The sequence below is a fragment of the Equus quagga genome, chromosome 16, assembly GCF_021613505.1.
Source record: "Equus quagga isolate Etosha38 chromosome 16, UCLA_HA_Equagga_1.0, whole genome shotgun sequence".
Lineage (NCBI taxonomy): Eukaryota > Metazoa > Chordata > Mammalia > Perissodactyla > Equidae > Equus > Equus quagga.
Window position 1 is genome coordinate 10,873,937 of NC_060282.1, and position 19,541 is coordinate 10,893,477.

General features: G+C 41.1%; 1 protein-coding gene across 2 annotated transcripts in view; it reads right to left on the reverse strand.

Moving 5' to 3' along the window:
- The window catches only part of EFR3A (EFR3 homolog A), a 102,976-nt gene extending 85,045 nt beyond the window's left edge, over positions 1 to 17,931 (reverse strand). For both annotated transcript variants that reach the window (XM_046641928.1, XM_046641930.1), the window contains exon 1: positions 17,729 to 17,931. In XM_046641928.1, the coding sequence (XP_046497884.1) occupies positions 17,729 to 17,738 (10 nt within the window). In that variant the 5' untranslated portion in view covers positions 17,739 to 17,931. The remainder of the gene's footprint in view (positions 1 to 17,728) is intronic.
- Positions 17,932 to 19,541: the final 1,610 nt, after the last annotated feature.

Genomic DNA, 19,541 nt, shown 5'->3' on the forward strand with positions numbered 1-19,541 from the left:
TTTTATTCCTCCTCAGAAGTTGTCTAAACGTGGCATTTCCAATTTGCAAAAGTAAAAAAAAAACAAAAAACAACCAACTGACATTTTCCAGATGCCTTTGAAAAAGCTGTGAAGTTTATATAAGGCAAAATGAACACAGAAAGAATGAGTATGAAACATTTTAGTGAATGTCAGAAATATACTGAGAATATATTTGGAAAAGATGATGAATATAGAAGCTACAATTAAGACAATTTATAAGATAGTTCATTCAGATCATACCTACCAAAACCCAAATCACTTATTTTACAAAATATACATGATTAATTTAATAGCTTCTTTTAGCTATACACATACACACACATTTATTTAAAGATTTAAAAAGTGAAGTCAGTGGGGCTGGCCCAGTGGCTTAGTGGTTAAGTTCATGCACTCTGCTTTCGTGGCCCAGGATTCGCAGGTCCAGATCCGGGTCGCAGACCTATGCACTGCTCATCAAGCCATGCTGTGGTGGTGTCCCACATGCAAAAAAACAAAGGAAGACTGCCACAGATGTTACCTCAGTGACAATCTTCCTCAAGCAAAAAGAGGAAGATTAGCAACAGATGTTAGTTCAGGGCCAATCTTCCTCACCAAAAAAAAAAAGCTAGGAAAAAAAGTGACATCAGTTATACTTTCCAAAATAAAGATCTTCCCAATTTATTTACACTGCACTGATAGGCTTGGAGGTGAATCTGGGCATAATCTCTACCTTTTTAGCCTTACTTCCCAAATAAATCATAACATCTTTCACAACAAAAACTGTGCACACTCACAGCTCTCAAATCAAGCCCCAAACTTCTTCATTCTCATGCATTTGCTCATACTTTTCTATCTGTATAGAATACCCTGTCTTTATAAAAAGTGGGATAGATAATATGCAACCAGTAGTGAGATAAAACTCATTCCAATTACAAAAGGCTCCTAGAAATGAAATCTATTTTAAGTTATAAAATAGTAGCTTCAACAATTTCAAACATATTAACACTGAGTTGGTAAAGAAAGCATGAGACAAAAGAAACTTTAAAAAGAAACTGCAGGGGGCCAGCCCGGTGGCTGAGTGGTTAAGTGTGCACACTCCGCTTTGGCGGCCCAGGGTTTCACCAGCTCAGATCCTGGGCGCGGACATGGCACCGCTCATCAAGCCATGCTGAGGCGGCATCCCACATGTCATAACTAGAAGGACCCACAACTAAAAATATACAACTATGTACCGGGGAGCTTTGGGGAGAAAAAAGGAAAAATAAAATCTTTGGAAAAAAAAAAAAGAAATTGCAACAAACTTTGGAAACAGAAGGACAAAGAGTCAAAAATGAAGCATGCTTCTGTACCTGGATAAGCAGGTTAAGACTCAAGACAGCAGGAGAGTTCTGAGCTGTCAGGCTCAAGTACATTCATTTGTGGTAAAAGAGTAGTCCGTTTACTAGTCAGGAAAATTTGGAGGATTAAAGAGAAAAGTTAAAAGTAAAGCCAATTTTTTAAAACAACGGACAAACATTGTATGTTGAACTGTGCTCCCCAAAAAGATATGCTGAAGTCCTAACCCCAGTACCTGTGAACGTGACTTTATTTAGAAACAGAGTTTTCGCACACTAATCAAGTTAAAATGACGTTATACTGGATTAGGGTGGGCCCTTGACCCAATGACTGGTATCCTTATAAAGAAAGATATGGAGACACACAGGGAAGAAGGCCATGTGAAGGCAGGAAGAGATCAGAGTCATGCTGCCACAGACAAGAAACTCTAACGGTTGCCAGCAACCACCAGAGCTAGAAGAGGCGAGGAAGGACTGCCCACCTGAGCATGGTGGGAGCACAGCCCTGCCCACACCTCGATTAAACTGCCCACCTGAGCATGGTGGGAGCACAGCCCTGCCCACACCTCGACTGAGGACTTCCAGCTTCCAGAACTGTGAGAATATCTCTTGTCTTAAGCCATCCAGTTTGTGGTATCTTGTTACAGCAGCCTTGGGAAGGTAATACAAGTAAGACTTCACATACCAGCCCAGTAAATTCTCTATTTACTAGATATGCACCACTCCCGAAATCAGTTCAAATGCCATAATGACTTCAAGTCAGCCTCCAAAGAATTCAATTTATTCCTTGATATCCAGTCATTCAAACTCAAACATTCTGTCCCCATCCCAATAGTAACATACAAAATAACTGAAACATGAAAAGAACAAATTTTTGCTCAATTCTACCAACTTTCTTCAAGTGCTATATATACTTCACTTAAGTTCAGGTAAATTAATATGTGGTCTTAGTACAAGAAACAGTGACTATGCCATCAGTTTACATCAAAGTTTAATAAATTCTTTAATTTGTACTATTTAAGTACTATTAAAATAGTATGCTCTTAGAAACGGAAATGTTGTAAGTAAAACATCTGTTTCACTTTCAGGTCTCATATATCTATTATGGGTTGAACTGTATCACCCCCCCAAAATTCATGTGTTAAAGTCCTAATTCCTGGTGCCTCACAACGTGACCTTATTTAGAGACAGGGTCTGCAGAGGTAATTAAGACGGGATGAAGTCATTAGAGTGGGCCCTAATCCAAGATGACTGATATCCTTATAAAAAGGGGAATTTAGAGACAGACACAGACTCCCTATGAACATGAAGTTGGTCATGTACAAGCCAGTTAGAGAGGCCTGGAACACACCCTTCCCTCACAGCCCTCAGAAGAAACCCACTCTGCCAACACCTTGATTTCAAACTTCAGACCTCCAGAACTGTTAGGCAATAAATGTCTGCTGTTTAAACCACTCAGTTTGTGGTACTTGGCTATAGCAGCCCTAGCAAACTAATACAACATCAAATACTAAACGCAAATTCCACAAGGCACAAATTCTGGTTTCACAGATACAGCGCAAGACACAGCAGAAAACCAGAAGACCTACAAACGGCAGCAGGACCTAGTCCACCCCAGGAATTCCCTGCTCTAACTATTCCTCATCTGCCAGTCTGATTCTTTCAAAACGCACTCAACAAATATTTCAGTCTCTACCACATTCCAGATTTGATCTTACTTAATGCTCATAGCAACTCTATGAGGTAGGTATCAACATTTACAGGTTACAAATAAGGAATGAGAACGGTGAAAGTAATTTGTCCAAGGAACACAACTGGAAGTGGGGGGTCCAGTTAAGAGCCTGTGCTCCTAACAGTGTATATCTTGTGCTGTCTTCCTAAGATGCTTTTTTTTTTTTTTTTAAGTAATCTGAACTGTTTGCTTTGGAGACTAAAGCAACATAGTCAAAACATTATCCAGGTGCCAAAAAATTCTATTGTTACCACAGCTCTCCACAGCTCTCCAGAGGGACAAAAATCAAGTCAGATGGCAGAGAATGGAGAAGTGACACCCTGCCTGAGAATCTGTCAAACGACAAAACTTCCCACTTACAGAAATTATCTTCTTTTCTGATTACAGGATACTCTGAGCTTTAAAATGTTCCTAAGAACACAAGAACATACATGAAAAGAAAAACCAGGAGCCTCTGTTACACTGAGAGCACCTCCCCAAAAGGTTGTGGTAAATTCCCAGCATACAGACAACAAGCAAGAGCCGCGTGGAGCACTCGACCGTTGGGAAAAGGGGGTGAGAACTCCATTACTTTACAGTCTCACAGCCAAGTGACAACTGCTGTCTAGGATCTCTCAAAGCTTTCCCATCCATTGTGCACTGTGAGTTTCAGCTTACAACAACAAAATATTCTGGCAGAAGTGTCCCAAAACTAACAAGGAATATAATGGAAGCGTTTTTATGTAAGCTTTCACAAAATCCTAGCAGCAAATCCATACTTTAAGCAAGTTCAAGTTTTGAAGCTACAGCCCATTTTTACTTACTAATGAAAAAGCAGGAATCCTGTGCTTTCTTACAATTTGAGCATGCAGAGGAAAAAGTCCAGTTAACTCTCCCACAAATTAAAACACTTGTATTGTGATTATGGCAACCTGATACTAGATGATTTCAGATTTTTAAACTTAAAAATAACTATGTATAGTTTAAAAATCCCGAGATAAAAATATCTTCTTTACAATTAAGAGATTAAAAAGAACTAGAATTTCAGAATCTTGCCACTCAGTATCTTTAATTTTAGCAAGTCTCCTAATAATTCTTGAATTGTGAGTCCTACTGAATCAAAACCTAGGGGAAGGAAAGGTGGAGCATCTGGGAATTCACATTTATAATCATTGCTCAGGTAATTCCTAGGATTTTTGTTTTACATCAAAAGTCTTTCCATATACATAGAACAGGTAAATTTTATGGTATGCAAATTATATCTCAATGAAGTTTTTTTTTTTTTTAAAGATTTTATTTTTTTCCTTTTTCTCCCCAAAGCCCCCCGGTACATAGTTGTATATTCCTAGTTGTGGGTCCTTCCAGTTGTGGCATGTGGGACGCCGCCTCAGCGTGGCTTGATGAGTGGTGCCATGTCCATGCCCAGGATTCGAACCAATGAAACACTGGGCCGCCTTCAGCGGAGCGTGCAAACTTAACCACTCGGCCACGGGGCCGACCCCCCAAAGAAGCTGTTTTTAAAAATCAATTCTTTCCTTCAGTATACTTATTGTGACCTTAGTATGTTTTTGCAATACTAAGGTCACAGTTTAAAACTCTACCACTACCCCATTGTCCACAATGAAAATCTGGATATGAAAAAAAGGGTGGGGTTTTCTGCAGTTTTTTAGCTACCCTCTTAAGAAAAAAATTTCTGCTTAAACAAACTAAGGCACTATGGTCTAGGAAAACAAACGCTCATATCAACCGATATGAATTTCTCACTATTATGAGCATAAAGAATCCACCAAAGGCAATGACTAGGATCTTTCTCAGTTAACCAGGATGGTTTGAGTTATTTTTAATTAAAAACTCTCTCAATATTTCACAAGTAAGATATGAGTTATTTCAGGCAAAATTCAAAACAGCATTGAAATTCTCCAACTACTTAAATTTTAACAAATTTTTATTTCCTTAGAGTAACAAAAGTGTTAAATCTGTGGGGGTGTTTGTAACTTTCAACATTATTTTTAGAACAAATACATTTAATACACCACCAGCATCGATTCTTCTTATAGATTTCACAACACCCACAGTGTCTATGCCATATGTTAAAGATTTTCATCTGAATTGAGATGATTTTCTGATTAAATAGTAAGGAAAAGATAGGTAGCACTCTAATTATATATCTAAACAGAATGTATAATTTATTTCTGTATCCAACGTTTGAAGATGGCAAAATATAACACAGGACATGCTGAACAGGCCTAGCTAAGTAAAACGTTAAAAATATATATTTTAAGCTACTAATTCCCCTTCAAGGTTCAGTGCTTGATATAGTCTCCCCAAACTTCTGACTAAAGCACAGAGACGTCACATTTTGTATTCACCCCTACATGAGATTTTGGTAACACAGAGTCAAAGGCCTAAGACTTCTTTAAATTTTCAAGCATTCTTTTATTAATTTATTACACATACACTATAGTGACAGTATACACAACTGATTTTTATCTTAATCAAAACTCTAAGAAGGCAATGTAATCTTTTCTAATCAATATTTTTAAACGAATCATAAACCAAAACCTGATGCTACCATAAGATTTCAGTGCATTACTAAATTTTCCTCAGGTTCAAAGGTAAGATTTACTATTACTACTGTATGGAACGAAAAAAAAAACCACAGCAATTTTCTGTGGTATTATACACAAAGAGAGAACCTAGAACTCTCTTTACATTTGTAGCATTCATTTTATTACTGAAACTATAAAAACTTATTCATTCCTTAAAATTAAAAATGATCAATAAAAATTATCTCATTTTTATGCAAATACTCAGATTATTTAGCAAGTTGAATTATAGTGAAATTTTAGATAAAAAAAATTAAAAATAATGGGATCAACTGCCATTCCAGCAAAAGCTCAGCAGCCAAATCAGACCTTATCATACTCACCCCTCCCTAATGTTTTTGGAACCACTGGATACAAAGTTTTAAAACTGTTCAGCCCTTAACCAGCATGTCGTTGTACCTTATCAGGGCAGACAACAAAAAGGGCATCAATATCTCCATGCTGCTGAAAGAGGGAACAGAGCCTGTGTACAGCGTTACACTGAATAAATACGCAGACAACAATGGAAAAGGAGGGAAAAAGGAGGGGTATTAGCCGCGTAGGGTGAGAACATCATGCTGGACCCCCAAAGAGCTCACTGATGCTCTCAGGTGACAGCTGGAGTCTCCAAACGCCTCTCAGTTCTCTGTCTGAAAGAAAGCAGTTATTCCTCAGCAAGTTTACATAGGCATTCTATCCGCAGCCGGCAAATCACTTCTTTTCACAAATACACTCAGTTCTTTCACAAATACACATAATAATGAGACTCAGAAGACAACAATGGGAGGATAAGCTACTAATAGTTCAGTTCCATACAAAATATTTTAGATGACATACAAGAGGCTGCCCTAATCCTACTTGCAAACTGCACAATTAAGCATGTCTACCCAGGAATTATAGAACAGCTTACATCCTCTCAACCAAGTATAATTTGACAATCTCTTCCCCAGCCAGGAAGCAATGACAAGACAGTTAAGGACACAAGTACAGGATAGTACATACATGGTAAGACACAAGATCATCTTTAAGTCCCAAAGCTTTAAAATAAGATTTTTTCCTAGCACTTTGTGAATTATCATTGTCATAGCATCAGATCAAACAGTAAGACACACTCCAGCTTTTTTTTCTTTTTCTTACTATACTGGAATGTTTCAAATGCTACTATAAACAAACGGACTGCCCTTTGAGTCTTACATGGTTCTTGTGCAAGCATTTGTTGCAATGTTGTTTGTTTTAAGAATGCCCTACCTGCTCCCTTTTTGATTCCTTTGCCTTTTCAATCGTTAAATGGACATGCTCCTCAAGGATCTGCCCTCAGCCTGTTTACTCTTTACGATCTATCCTTTAGTAATTTCATCCACTGTAACTCCTACAAATGTACCCTGAATGTCGTCCTTAAGGCACCACACATTTATCATACCCTAAAACGGACACACTTTCCATCTCAGTTCCCCCAAACTGTTCTTCCTCCACAAAGTCCCTGTATTAAACCAGAGCAGTTCGCCTAAAGGATCAAGCCTGGAACTTGGGAGTGAATCCTGACTCCAACTTCTCCCTCAAGCCCTCATCCAATTAATCCTAACAATTGTACTTCCCCACCAGTATTCAGATTTGTCCAGTGCAATCCATCCCATTGCGTCACCCAAGTCCAAAGCTCAGCAGACCACTGTACTTTAATAACCTCTAACTGCTCTCCATCCAACCTCTGTGTTTCCATAACAACCTTTTTCTCTTTTAGTAATCTGAGTCACTCTACAAACATACACTGAATGTATACCATGGGCCAACCACTATATCAAAAGCAATGTATACAGCAGTAAAGGAAACAGGTATAGATGCTTGTAAAGTTCCCTGTCTGGTCAGTGTAATTATGTGCTCGGCACTTGTCTTCCCCACTAGACTAAATTTCATGAGAGCAGGGAAGACATCCATCATGATGCCTGTACGTCCAGTATGAGGCTACTGCTATATCCTCGCGTCTATAATAACAGACACATTGTAGGTGCTGAATAAATATGTGTGGATTAAAAGACAAAATTACCAAACATATATATGTGCATGTGTGTGTGTGTATGTATGTATGTATGTGTATATGTACATACACACACAGCCTTGAAGTCCTCACCTTCCCCAGCAACAATGACTGACTTCAACTGGCTGCTGGTGATTTCCATTTGTACGACTCACCTCATTTTCCCAAAATCCGCAGTTCTCCTACGACGACTCAGGCTTACGATGCCATCTTCTACTCATCTTCCCCTTGCAGACTCTCCTCCAAACTCCACGGCACCATTCTTAGGGTGCCTGCCATTTCCTTCTTTGTGATATAGCCACCTACACAAGGTTCTGTAAACTTTTTTTTTTTTGGAGGAAGATTAGCCCTCAGCTAACTACTGCCAGTCCTCCTCTTTTTGCTGAGGAAGCCTGGCTCTGAGCTAACATCTGTGCCCATCTTCCTATAGTTTATACGTGGGACGCCTACCACAGCATGGCTGCCAAGCAGTGCCATGTCCGCACCCGGGATCCGAACCAGCGAACCCCGGGCCGCCGAGAAGCGGAACGTGCGAACCTAACCGCTGCGCCACCGGGCCGGCCCCGGTTCTGTAAACTTTTTAGAGCTAGGCACTGCTTTACTCACCTCTATATTCCCCACCTAGCAGTGCCTTGCACATGTAGGCACCAAAATAACTTGCTGAATGAATGAATCCCTAAAAGAATTCCAACAAGAAAGGCTGAAAGAGAACATTCACGACTCCAAGAGCATAGTGACAGCATCTATGACTGAAGGACTACAAGGACAGATTAGACAACTCCATTCCTGGAGATTAGAGCAAAACAGGGAAAACACTATCAGCTAAATGGCTTTGGTTTCTGCCTCTAGGTTCCTAAGATTTTGATTCTAAAACATCTTATGTTATTGTCAGAGGGTATATTCTAATTTCTAAGACTACAAATGTCCACCTTTTTAAAAGTAGCCAACATTACTTTCCTACTGAAATTGAATGCAGAATCCCACCAATAAAACAAACAAAAACAGAGCTCTACTCAAGCTGAACGTGGGACGGGGAGAAGGGCCCGTCTGCTCAGCTTCTTCAGCACTGTCTCCACCAACGGTCCTTAGTATACTTCCATGGAAGATATTCTGAAACTTCGGCTCTAAAGGGAAGTGATGCTTCCTCTGTGCCACCCTCCAACATGGATCAAGAACAACATGGAATCCTCAGGCATTAACAACGAGAATCCTGTGCCAGGGAATGGAGCTTTTATAAAGGTAATATAAATAGAACTGACCTGGGGCAGACATCCATGTTTCTTCCATCACTGTCTTGAACCTGAACTGTTTCCTTTTACGAAGGAGGTACAGTAAGACAAGTCTCGGGCAACTTCCCAAAGGTGCTCCCATCCTTGGAAGACCAAAGAACCAGGACGGAAGCAGGAGAAAAGGCGGCATGGCATAGATAGGTCACTTAAGTCTGTTTCTAATCTGAGCTGTGAACTGAGGACACTGGACCTCTAAAAGTTCATATAGTCCAGTCCAGCTAAGAGAATAGGAGAGATCCCTAGAAACTTAGACCCAAAATCTCAGCTCTTACACATCTGCCTGGGGTGCCCTCTCTGCAGATGCCCTTCTGGAACCAAGTACAGCAGATGGTAACAGTCCAAGAAGCAACTATCCTGTCCTGACAACATGCTGATTCTAATAACATGTTCATAAACTATTTCTACCTCTAAAGCACAATTACATAAATTCTAGTGCATCTAAATATCCCTAAAAGGTATGGTCATTTTCCATTTAATGGTTCAAATAGCTAGTAAAAATACTTATACTAAGTTCATAAATCAATTTAAGTCAGATGCCATAAATGGGGTATTCCTGTCAACTTCCAGGCCAGTCCTTTAGCCTAGCACAGTACCTTTTGCAAAGTTTATGAGGTCCCAGGAATTGACAATGGCAAACTTGAACATCTTACATTTCATTTTCTCTGCCCAGCAGGAGTGAGAGCCATTTAAGATTAAGCGCAACCACTGCACAGAGAGCTTTGTAGCAAATTGCCAAGACAGCTGTTCAAAAAGCTAATTAAATAGCAGGGGTGTGAAGAACACTTAGGATTATCCAGAAAACTACTGCAGGAGAAATACCCTCGAGTTCAGGTAATGAAAAGAAAAAGGTACAGCTAAATAACTCACCAACTAAGAATAAAAACAAAAATAATGGCATTTAGGAGGACAGAAGTCCTCGTGAAGACTGTAGAGCAAAAGGTTTAATGCCTAATTTTAGAATACAGCAAACTGTTGATTCAGAAGTACAATGAAAAAAGCCTGAGTAGTGATTCCTTCTTTAATAAAATTTAGAATCATGCTATCTAATAGTACCTAAAGTTAGACAGCAGTAAATAAATATGCAAAAGGGAGAATATGATAGCCTACACGCAACCTACAAAAGGTACTATGCTAGGCTAAAGGACTGGCCTGGAAGAGGAAAAATAAGCGTAGCTCCTGCTTGCCTTACAGCATATGTGAGAGTAGGCTCATTTCAAGAACTGAACCAACCCGGCAAATACGAACGATGAGAGAATTTTGACAGGTGTGACATATTAATCATAGGAGGAACTGCCAACATTCATTTTATGATCATACTTCCCAAGAATTGCGTTCATTCCACAACACACAATCATTCCAAAAGAAAAAAGAAGACACCTACAAATTCCCAATAAGCTGAAAGCCACACACAATGATTCATCTCAACCTTTCAGGTTTTCAAGATTGAAACTACCACTTAATAAATCAGAAATTATTTCTTCCTCCTTTCAGAATAAAATGCCAATAACAAGAAAAAAAGCCCCATTATTTTACTTGCTATTCAAAAACAATGTAACTCACCAACCATTGCTCAGTCACTCACAGAATTTTACATTTCCTAGCATATGATAGCAACAGCAATCAGACAGCAAATGAACTGTTTTCCCAAGCCATATATATGGTCAACACTATTTGATCAGTTACTCAAAACTCTTTTCTATGCGCTAAAGGAAGAACCAGTTCACGGCAACATTTTAATGTTTCATTTCTGGTTTTTGAAAGAACTATGAAAATTTTGAAAAAATTATGTTAAAGCTGTAAAAAATCAAGTATCTTTTTCTGATGGAAGAATATATGCTAACTGTAGGAAATCTGGAAAACACAAATTATAGAGAAGAAAATAAAAATAATTCAGAATCCCAGCACCTTCTTAAGTATCATATTTAATGGTTGCATGTTATTTTGTTTTAAGAATATTCCATATTCAATTTGTACCACTGCCCCATTATTGGATATTGAGGTTTCTGGGTTTTCACTATTTCATAAATATTACTGTGATAGACATCTCGCTGCAGTCTATGTTTTTAATAATTTCTTTAGGATAGATTCCCAAAAGTGAAATTACTGAGTAAATGTGTATAAGCATTATTAGAGCACTTGATAAAATATTGTCAAATTACTTTCTAAAAACGTTGCACCAATTAAAACTTCTGCCTTTTCTACTGAACCTCACTGCCTTTGCCTGTTATATTGTTAAAAAGTCTTTGGTGATCTGAAAATCCAAAAATGATTTCAGCTTTTAATGAGCATTTCTTTACTAATGAAATTGAACCATTTCCCCAAAAATCTTCATCAGCCTTTTGTACTTAGATTTTTACAAGCATAGGCGTGTACTTTAACCACATAGGATTGGTGGTGTTTTGCTTTCTGATTTCTATAAATTCTGCAAATATTGATTTTTTTATATTTGATATTAACTTTGAATCCTTCTTCAAATCTTTGGCCACAGATTTTTATAACACTTCTACCCCATACCTTTCTACCTCCTATGAAAGCAGTATGAAGATGTAGCTGTGAGAACACCCACCCGGTATTCAGATGACCTGGGTTCTAGCAGCACACCATTACCCAGCTGGTTGGCACACAACCAGCTTAGTTTGACCATCCTCTTAATGACTGGACTAAATGTTCTTTTCAGCTACAAAATTCAATTCGATTTCATTTTTCCATCTCCTAAGTTTCTTTTCTGGTAATCTTACAATTCTCAAATTAACTCTCCTCATAGACACCGAATTTAAAAGAGCCTTACTGAATATCCATCTATACTATAACTCAAAGATTTCTGTTGGCTAGCAGAGAGGTAAGAAAGAACAATGAAAAGCATGTAACAAATTAGGGGGCAAACCTAAAAAGTCAAAGAAATAAGCCGCTAGAATGGCATATTTTTGGCATATAATGATATTCTCCCACAACCTGAATTACAAAGCTGTGGTCAAAGAACAACTGCCACTCTGTTGATCTCCATTTTTCCAGGGGACACATCTCAGTGTGCCTTTGAATCGCTTGAAACTACATGCAAAACTCCGTGTGAAAAATCTGCATTTCTCTGGGGAAGGATAACCTTGGCTTCACCAACAGGACTGATGGAACGACCTGACTCTCAACACGGCTCATTTTGCAAAAACAGTTAAGGACCCCTAACCTGGACAAACAGCTCGTGTCTTACCTACTGGTCTACCGTTTCCTCCTTAAAGGGGAGGAGCAGGCACACTGGGATTTTCTGTGCCTTTCTCCCCATTTCTGAGAATGTCAAGGACGGGTTTCCTTCGATTACTATCAATAAAACTTTTCTACTACCACTAAAGGATAAAGGGGTACTCACTTCTTACACAGGGGCTCCTCCAAAGAAGACAGTTACTGATATATAAAAATGGAGTTTGTAACAGAACTAGTGTTCATACAGACACTGTATGATTCAGAAGTACAACAAAAATACCTAAGTAGTGATTCTTTCTTTAATAAAATTTGGAATCATGCTGCCTAATAATACCTAAAGGTAGACAGCAGTAAATAAACATGCAAAAGGGAGAATAAGATAGACTACATGGAATCAGATTCGTTCACTGCGATCCATCCCACTCCTACAGAAACACTGCAAATGATAACTAGATCATCCCATACCAAAGTTGAGCTATGGAATGGGTAAAAGGTGCTTTCTCCTAAGAACTAGTACCTTCATTTGACTCAGGAAAAAAGGGCCTCTGCCTCCCCAAACACAAATGACTTTCTCCTTTTAGAGGGACGCGTGGGCTGGGCCGGGGCCGGAGACGTGATACGGAAAATCACAGCCTGGAAACCCAGAGAAAGATGGCTGCAGCTGTTTTTGTTTAAAGTTGCTCACCCCAAAGCACTCAGTGGGAGTCTAGGCAGACTGAGATCCCCAGCCGAGGGTCAGACAAGACCCTGCCCTGACCCAAGAGATCACAGCTGACCGGGTCAGGGGGCAGATTCCTCGAGCCTCCAGTTTGAGAAGGCAGTCTCTGGGGAGCAGGCTGCAGGGACCCTGATTGGAAACCTGGGGCACAGTCTGATCTACGTCTAAATATCTGACCAGTGATTCTCAACTTAGGGACAATTTTGCCCATTAGGGGACACTTGGCAATGTCTTGAGGCATTTTTGACTGTCACAACTTAGGGACAATTTTGCCCATTAGGGGACACTTGGCAATGTCTTGAGGCATTTTTGACTGTCACAACTTTGGGGAACAAGGGGATTTACTATTAGCTTCTAGTGGGCAGAGGCCAGAGATGCTGCTAAACAGCCTACAACGCACAAGACTGCCCTCCACCTCCCAAACCAAAAATTATCCCACCCGAGACAGCAACAGAACAAAGTCTGAGAAACCCTGATGTAGACTATGATTTCAGTCTTTGTATTCTGATCTCAGGCCTCGCAAATGTTACAGGCAGGTCAGCTAAGAATCTGACTATAAATTACAAAACTTTTATAACACTGTTTTTATGGAAAAAAGTTATTTCAGGTTATGGTATCCGAAGAATAACTTCTCTGATTCCAGTTAAGATTCAACCATTCATTTATTCAACATTTACCAAGCACCTATTATGTCATCAGGCACAGTGAAAGCAAAAGTGACAGTGTTAAAACAAACTGATAGATGACTGTAGATCCAACTCCTGCCTGGCTCAGAGCAGTACAGCATGAAAAGAGAAGTGGGACTCTGAAGTCAGACCCACCAACTCCAACCCCAGCTCTACCACTGACTGTCATTAGGCATGTTACTTAACTTCTCTGAACTTCGATCTCTCCATTTCTATAACAGGTCAAATAGGGCCTCCCTCAAAGTGGGAGACAACTAAATAAGATAACTCATGTAAAGCACAAAGTGAACTACCTGGCACACAACCAATATTCAATAATTAACTCCTATTACTAGTGGCATATTTTCAGCTTTTATAATGTAACCAGTAAGTTGGAAACTGCTAGTATGCCTATAAAATAGACAGTCACTGTAACAGTGAAAGTGACAACTTGAACACACTTTTAGTCAAGTTAATTGCATAGCATATAAAATCCTTCAAATTCTGACTCCCATCTCCTTCTCCAGCCTTATCTCCCACCACCTACATCACCCTTAAGGCAGCCCTACGTCCCCACGAGTGGGGACAGACTGAAAGATGAGATCTGGTAGTAACCACAACAGTGTCAAGCTAAAGGTCACTGTGAGAAAGAAAATTCTTCAGCTGTGACTTTGGCAGTATACACAGGTGCTGAGAGGAAGGGGGGGCGGAGAAGATAGAATGAATGAACACAAAAGGCTCACTAGCCAGTAATAGGTCAAGCTTGCTTGTAATGTGTTTCTAATTGGAAACACTTCAACCAGCATCCTTCTTTCACTTCACAATTCATCTATATTCTGTACTTCTTTCTTAAGAATGGACTGAAAAATAAGTCAAATATAATCAGCCTCATCAACGGGAAAAAACCAAACATGGAATGACCACGTTACCACAACCTAACAAATCTGGACAGACATCAATGCCAATATCCAAATGAGAAAAGAAAGTATTAACCACAAATAACTACTGAAAGCATAGTTTAACAGCAAACAATGGTTAAGAGTTTCAGTTTCCCCTAGCCAATAACAATAACTTTTCATATAAAATAAAAGAGCTTATTTTCCTGGACTTGTTTTGAGGCTAGTTATCTGTCAACTGAGAGAGCCCCTTTCATATAAGTAGTTTAGTAAAAAAGTTGAAGTCTATGTCTATATGACCAAGCACCTGCTTAGAACACCAGTGAAATCCCCAGCCTTCTTTGCCCAGATTCCTAAAATAAGACAGAAGCAAAGGCAAAAATGTTAAATTTTCTTGTAAGATCACACGTCTGATTTAAGTTTTGGCCAAGCTTACTTTTGTATTAGTGTAACTCCAGGGGGAAAAAAACGTTATCAACTTACTGCTAAGAAAAACTAAACGTTAGCTATGCTCATTGTGGTTACGAATTACAGGGATCCGTGTTCAAGTCCTGGTTCTACGCCATGTGCAACCTTAGTCAAGTTACTGCAAGTCACTGAGTCTCGGGCTCCTGATATGCAAAATGAAATAAAATAAAATAAAATAAAATGATTGGATTAAGAAGCTTTAACATTTCTTCTACTCAAATTATGATTCAGGGTTTGAAAAGCTTTAAGATCAAAATGTTTCTTAATGGTCTTTTGAATGGAGGAGGATGAAATGAAAGCCTTTAGAGAAATGATGTGTCAAATTACAGGTTTGTAGGTTTGAAAAGATCATTTAGTGAAACAGTCTTGAAATCTGTGCTTAGTGAATGTTGCAAATTACTAGCTGAATATAGAGTGACACAACCACAGAACTGTTCCTGTGTCACAGCCGCTTCCTGTCAGGCACCCTTGCAGGTAGCTGCTTTCTGAAACAGTCTATGGCTCTCCAAAACAACTCCAATGAAGCCACTATTACCATTCACCAGATATGTCACTGCTTAGCCTTCAGGGGTATATCATACTCCAGCGGATTCTACTTATTAACACCAGTGTCAATGACTGAGAGTATCAATATTCCAAACAAGCAACTAAACAGCAATAGTAGAATAATTCCATGACTTGGAGCAAGGGTCACTTTTGGAATTATACAGTCTGAGAGACCCTAGTGATCATCTCCAACAACACTTTACAGAAAAGCCTTATATTTATTTCCCTAAACCCTTAAGGATTAACTGGCTGAGCTTGTACATGAGCCTCTTAACTCATTTGACATTAAAAAAAAAAAAAAAAGCTTAGTTTATTTGGAGAGGGTTTTCTTCCTAAAAACATCCCTAAAGAAGGAAATAATTGTGCTGTCTCTGCTTATGTATGTAACATGCTGGGAGTTTACTCTACAAGCAGAATTTCCAAGAAAGACTACTGCCCACTGCACTATCCCAGCAATTTTGGTGGTTGTGGCCACAAAAGGAGAGAGAAGGCGATGTGAACACTACTGACCTCACACGGGTAACACCAGTTGGTACCACACTTCTATGAAATCACAGAAACTGAACCATAATAAATATTAACAACAATAATGAGAGATAAACATTTCACTCGCCTTCCAGTCAGGTCATGAAATCTGAATTCTTAACTATGCAAAACACAACACAGCGCATCTCTATGTCGTTTTGCATAGTAAATCACACATTTTAAAAGAAACAAATTTTCTATATCCACTCTGTGAAGCTAGATAACCTTAGAACACAACTAAAAACTTGTTTAATTTCACAGGATACTTATATTGCCATTTTACCAGTAAATTCCACTTGAAGTCTTAACTTTCAAGAAGAGGTGCCAATCTCCTCCCCTTCACTTTGAGAAAGTGAAAGATTACCACAGCGCTAATCTCAAATATTCACATAAACGTGAATTTAGAAATCATAAACTGACAATGATGAGAATGATGGTAATAATATTCCTCCGATCTAGAGGGATAAAATTAAAATATAAGATGCTGACATATTTACTGGATACAAAAATCCAAGACCATGAGTTAAGGACACACAGAACTGTGTTAAGAAAACAAAATCCACCTTACCCACACATTAAACAGGCAGTTAAAAGCAATCTTTACATCAAGATTATTTAAAGATTTGCCACAGCATTACATAAAACTTTCTAATGTCAGGAAATAATTCCTCTTTACCCACCTCTAGACAATATACGCATTTGAGGCTGACCTGAAAATCCAGTGTCCCACATGTCTACCAAAATAAGGACAGTCAGTAGGTGTTACGAATTCTAGGAAATATGAGCTAATTGGGAACACACTGACAAGTGTTTAAAGATTCTACAGTATGGAAAGAGAGCCCTACTTGAAAAGAATCTCAAATCAATCATCATTAAACATAATCTCTCTGTCCAAGCTCAGGAGCTTCCTGAGTGTGCACAGAGCCATAGGGGCCACTGGGTTTAAAGTCACAGTGCGATTCTCTGGGTCGTTTAAAAATGGGTCATTCGTAGTACTGTAGTGTCTGGTTTGCGCAAATCGCCTCCAACGTCCAGTGATTGTCAAACTTTAGCATCCCTCAATAACACCTTGGACACTTATTAAACATGCAGATTCCAGGGCCCAAGCTCCGGAATCTTACTCAGTGTGTCTAGGGAGGGGCCCTAAAGCGGCATTTCTAATCAGCCGCCAGGTGAATCTGAAGCAGGTGGTTCAACAGCCACACTTCGGGGCATACAAGCCTAAACGTTCCCCAAAGAGCACCTTCTTCAACCACCGCGGACGTGTGGCAGACAAGGAGAAAGTCAAGGCTGCTGGGACTTCGGGCGCCGCAAGGACGGTCTCTGGGCCAGGTCCAGACCCCCTGGGCCGGCGCGTCCCACCAGGCGATGCCTGTCCCCGAGAAGGGGAGAAGGCAATGGCCATGGGACCGCAGTTACCGTCAGCATTTCCATAAAGTCCCACTTTGCTCCGCAGAGAGCTGGGGAAAGAGCTTGGACTTTGAAGTCCCACAGCTCCAGTTTACTACCACCTCTGCCACGTCCTCGCCGCGCGTCCTGAAGGTTCGGGCCTCAGTTTCCCCGTCTGTGCAGCGGGCACAGGCCACTCCCCCACCCCGGAAAGCCAAGCCGAAACGAAACTAACTCGGCCGGCCGAGGGCACTTCCTGGGTCACCCAGCCCAGCCCGCTGCCCCGGCGGACGACCCGGGAGGGCGCGCCCAGCAGCCCGCTGCCTCCCAACGCTCCTCCGCCAGGCCCGACCCGACCCTCGGCCGGCCACTCACGGGTAGGCATGGTGACCCCGAGCCGCGCTCGCCGCCGCACCAAGGCTCAGCGTGGCCGCGCGGGGCGCGCCGACGGCACCATGACGGGCTGGCGCCGGGCCACCGAGGCCCTGACCCGGCGAAGGGCAGAGCGGGAGGAGAGCGAGCGCCGACCCAACGGCCCACACCAGCGAACCAGCGACAGCTCCCACCGCCGGCCCTGCTCCGCGCCGGACGACGCCTGGGCGTCCCCACGCCCTGACGTCAGCACGTCGCCGGCGTCCGGGCCCCGCCCCCAAAGGGCGGCCGAGCTCCGCCCAGGAGCCGGCGGCGCGGGGCTGTTGGGGTGGGAGGGTCGGGACTGCAGGGCTCGTGGGGTTTGTGGGGAGTCCAGAGGCGTGGAGCAATTTCGGCCTTGCTCTTACTGTCACATCCTAGTGATCTGAGTCTTATGCGTTTCCATTCATCCTTATTCGAGGTGCATTAGCAATATTTGTTTCTTACGTTGAGTCATTTTATGACATTTGCGAGGGTTAGCAGGATTGCTTTGACTGTATTAAGTACCCGTAGGCTTTCTTTTATAAGCTATTGAGCTTGAAGTGCGTTCTGTCTTCTCTGAAAGCATGATTTATTTAGGGACGCATCGAGGTCGTTTTGGGTGATGGCTGCGCTTTTTCTTTTGAGAGGACAGAAAATGTAATTTCCTCTTGCTCTGCTGGTGACTTTGAAAGAGATTTTACGCCTCAGGAGTCAGTCTCTTCCAGAGGGGGCGGTTGTGTCCACTTGGCTGAGCCGCTTTTCTTGACTCTGTGAGTGTCATTAATAATTGATGTATCTAATATTGCCTCTGAGCTGAGCAGACACTTGGAGCCTAGACCATTCAGCAGCACGCGCGCACTTGCTAGGCACTGTGGGCTGTGGACAGCCTGTCTGGAGAAAGAGAAGGAAGCCACAGAGGTCTAAAAAGGTGTTTCTCCAAGTGGCTCGGCATCTTTTTGTGGCTGAATTGCCTGGGAACCTGTTAGAAAGCAGATTCCTAGGTCTCCGAGCTAAACTTATCGAATCACACGAGAGGATAGTTCAAATAAATATGTAAATTTGAGGACCTTAGTCCTAGAGGGTGGTGTCATCTTGCTGGTTAAGAAATGACATTGTGCAGTAGTGAAAAGAGAAAAGAAAGAAGATGAAGATAAGAGCCAGGAAGGGCTGGAGGGAAACTAGTCTTGAGATATACGTGGAAGAAAGCACGTTTTGAATTAAAGAGCTGGGGAGTCCTTAAAGAGGCTAGCATTGAGAGTGAGTCACAGATACTGGTAGGAGGAGAGTGTCTCTTGCTAAGGGCAAAGGTCAAACTACTAAGTACTTGGCCAACACTCACTTATCCTTCAGGGCACTGCTGCATATTTTCATCATCCACACCATCTTTCCTGTCTCCAGTTTTCTCCCCGTGACTTTCATGGTATCTTGATTTTCCTCCACTGTAGCACTTTTCCCTGGAATCCTAATTAAACTGCCATAGGTGCTTTTTTTTTTTTTTAAAGATTTTATTTTTTCCTTTTTCTCCCCAAAGCCCCTCCGGTACATAGTTGTATATTCTTCGTTGTGGGTCCTTCTAGTTGTGGCATGTGGGACGCTGCCTCAGCGTGGTTTGATGAGCAGTGCCATGTCCGCGCCCAGGATTCGAACCAACGAAACACCGGGCCGCCTGCAGCGGAGCGCGCGAACTTAACCACTCGGCCCCGGGACCAGCCCCGTGCCATAGGTGCTTTTATTCCATCAGTGGACTATACACCTTTCAGAAAATGGCGAAAACCATATCCTGTTCATATTTATA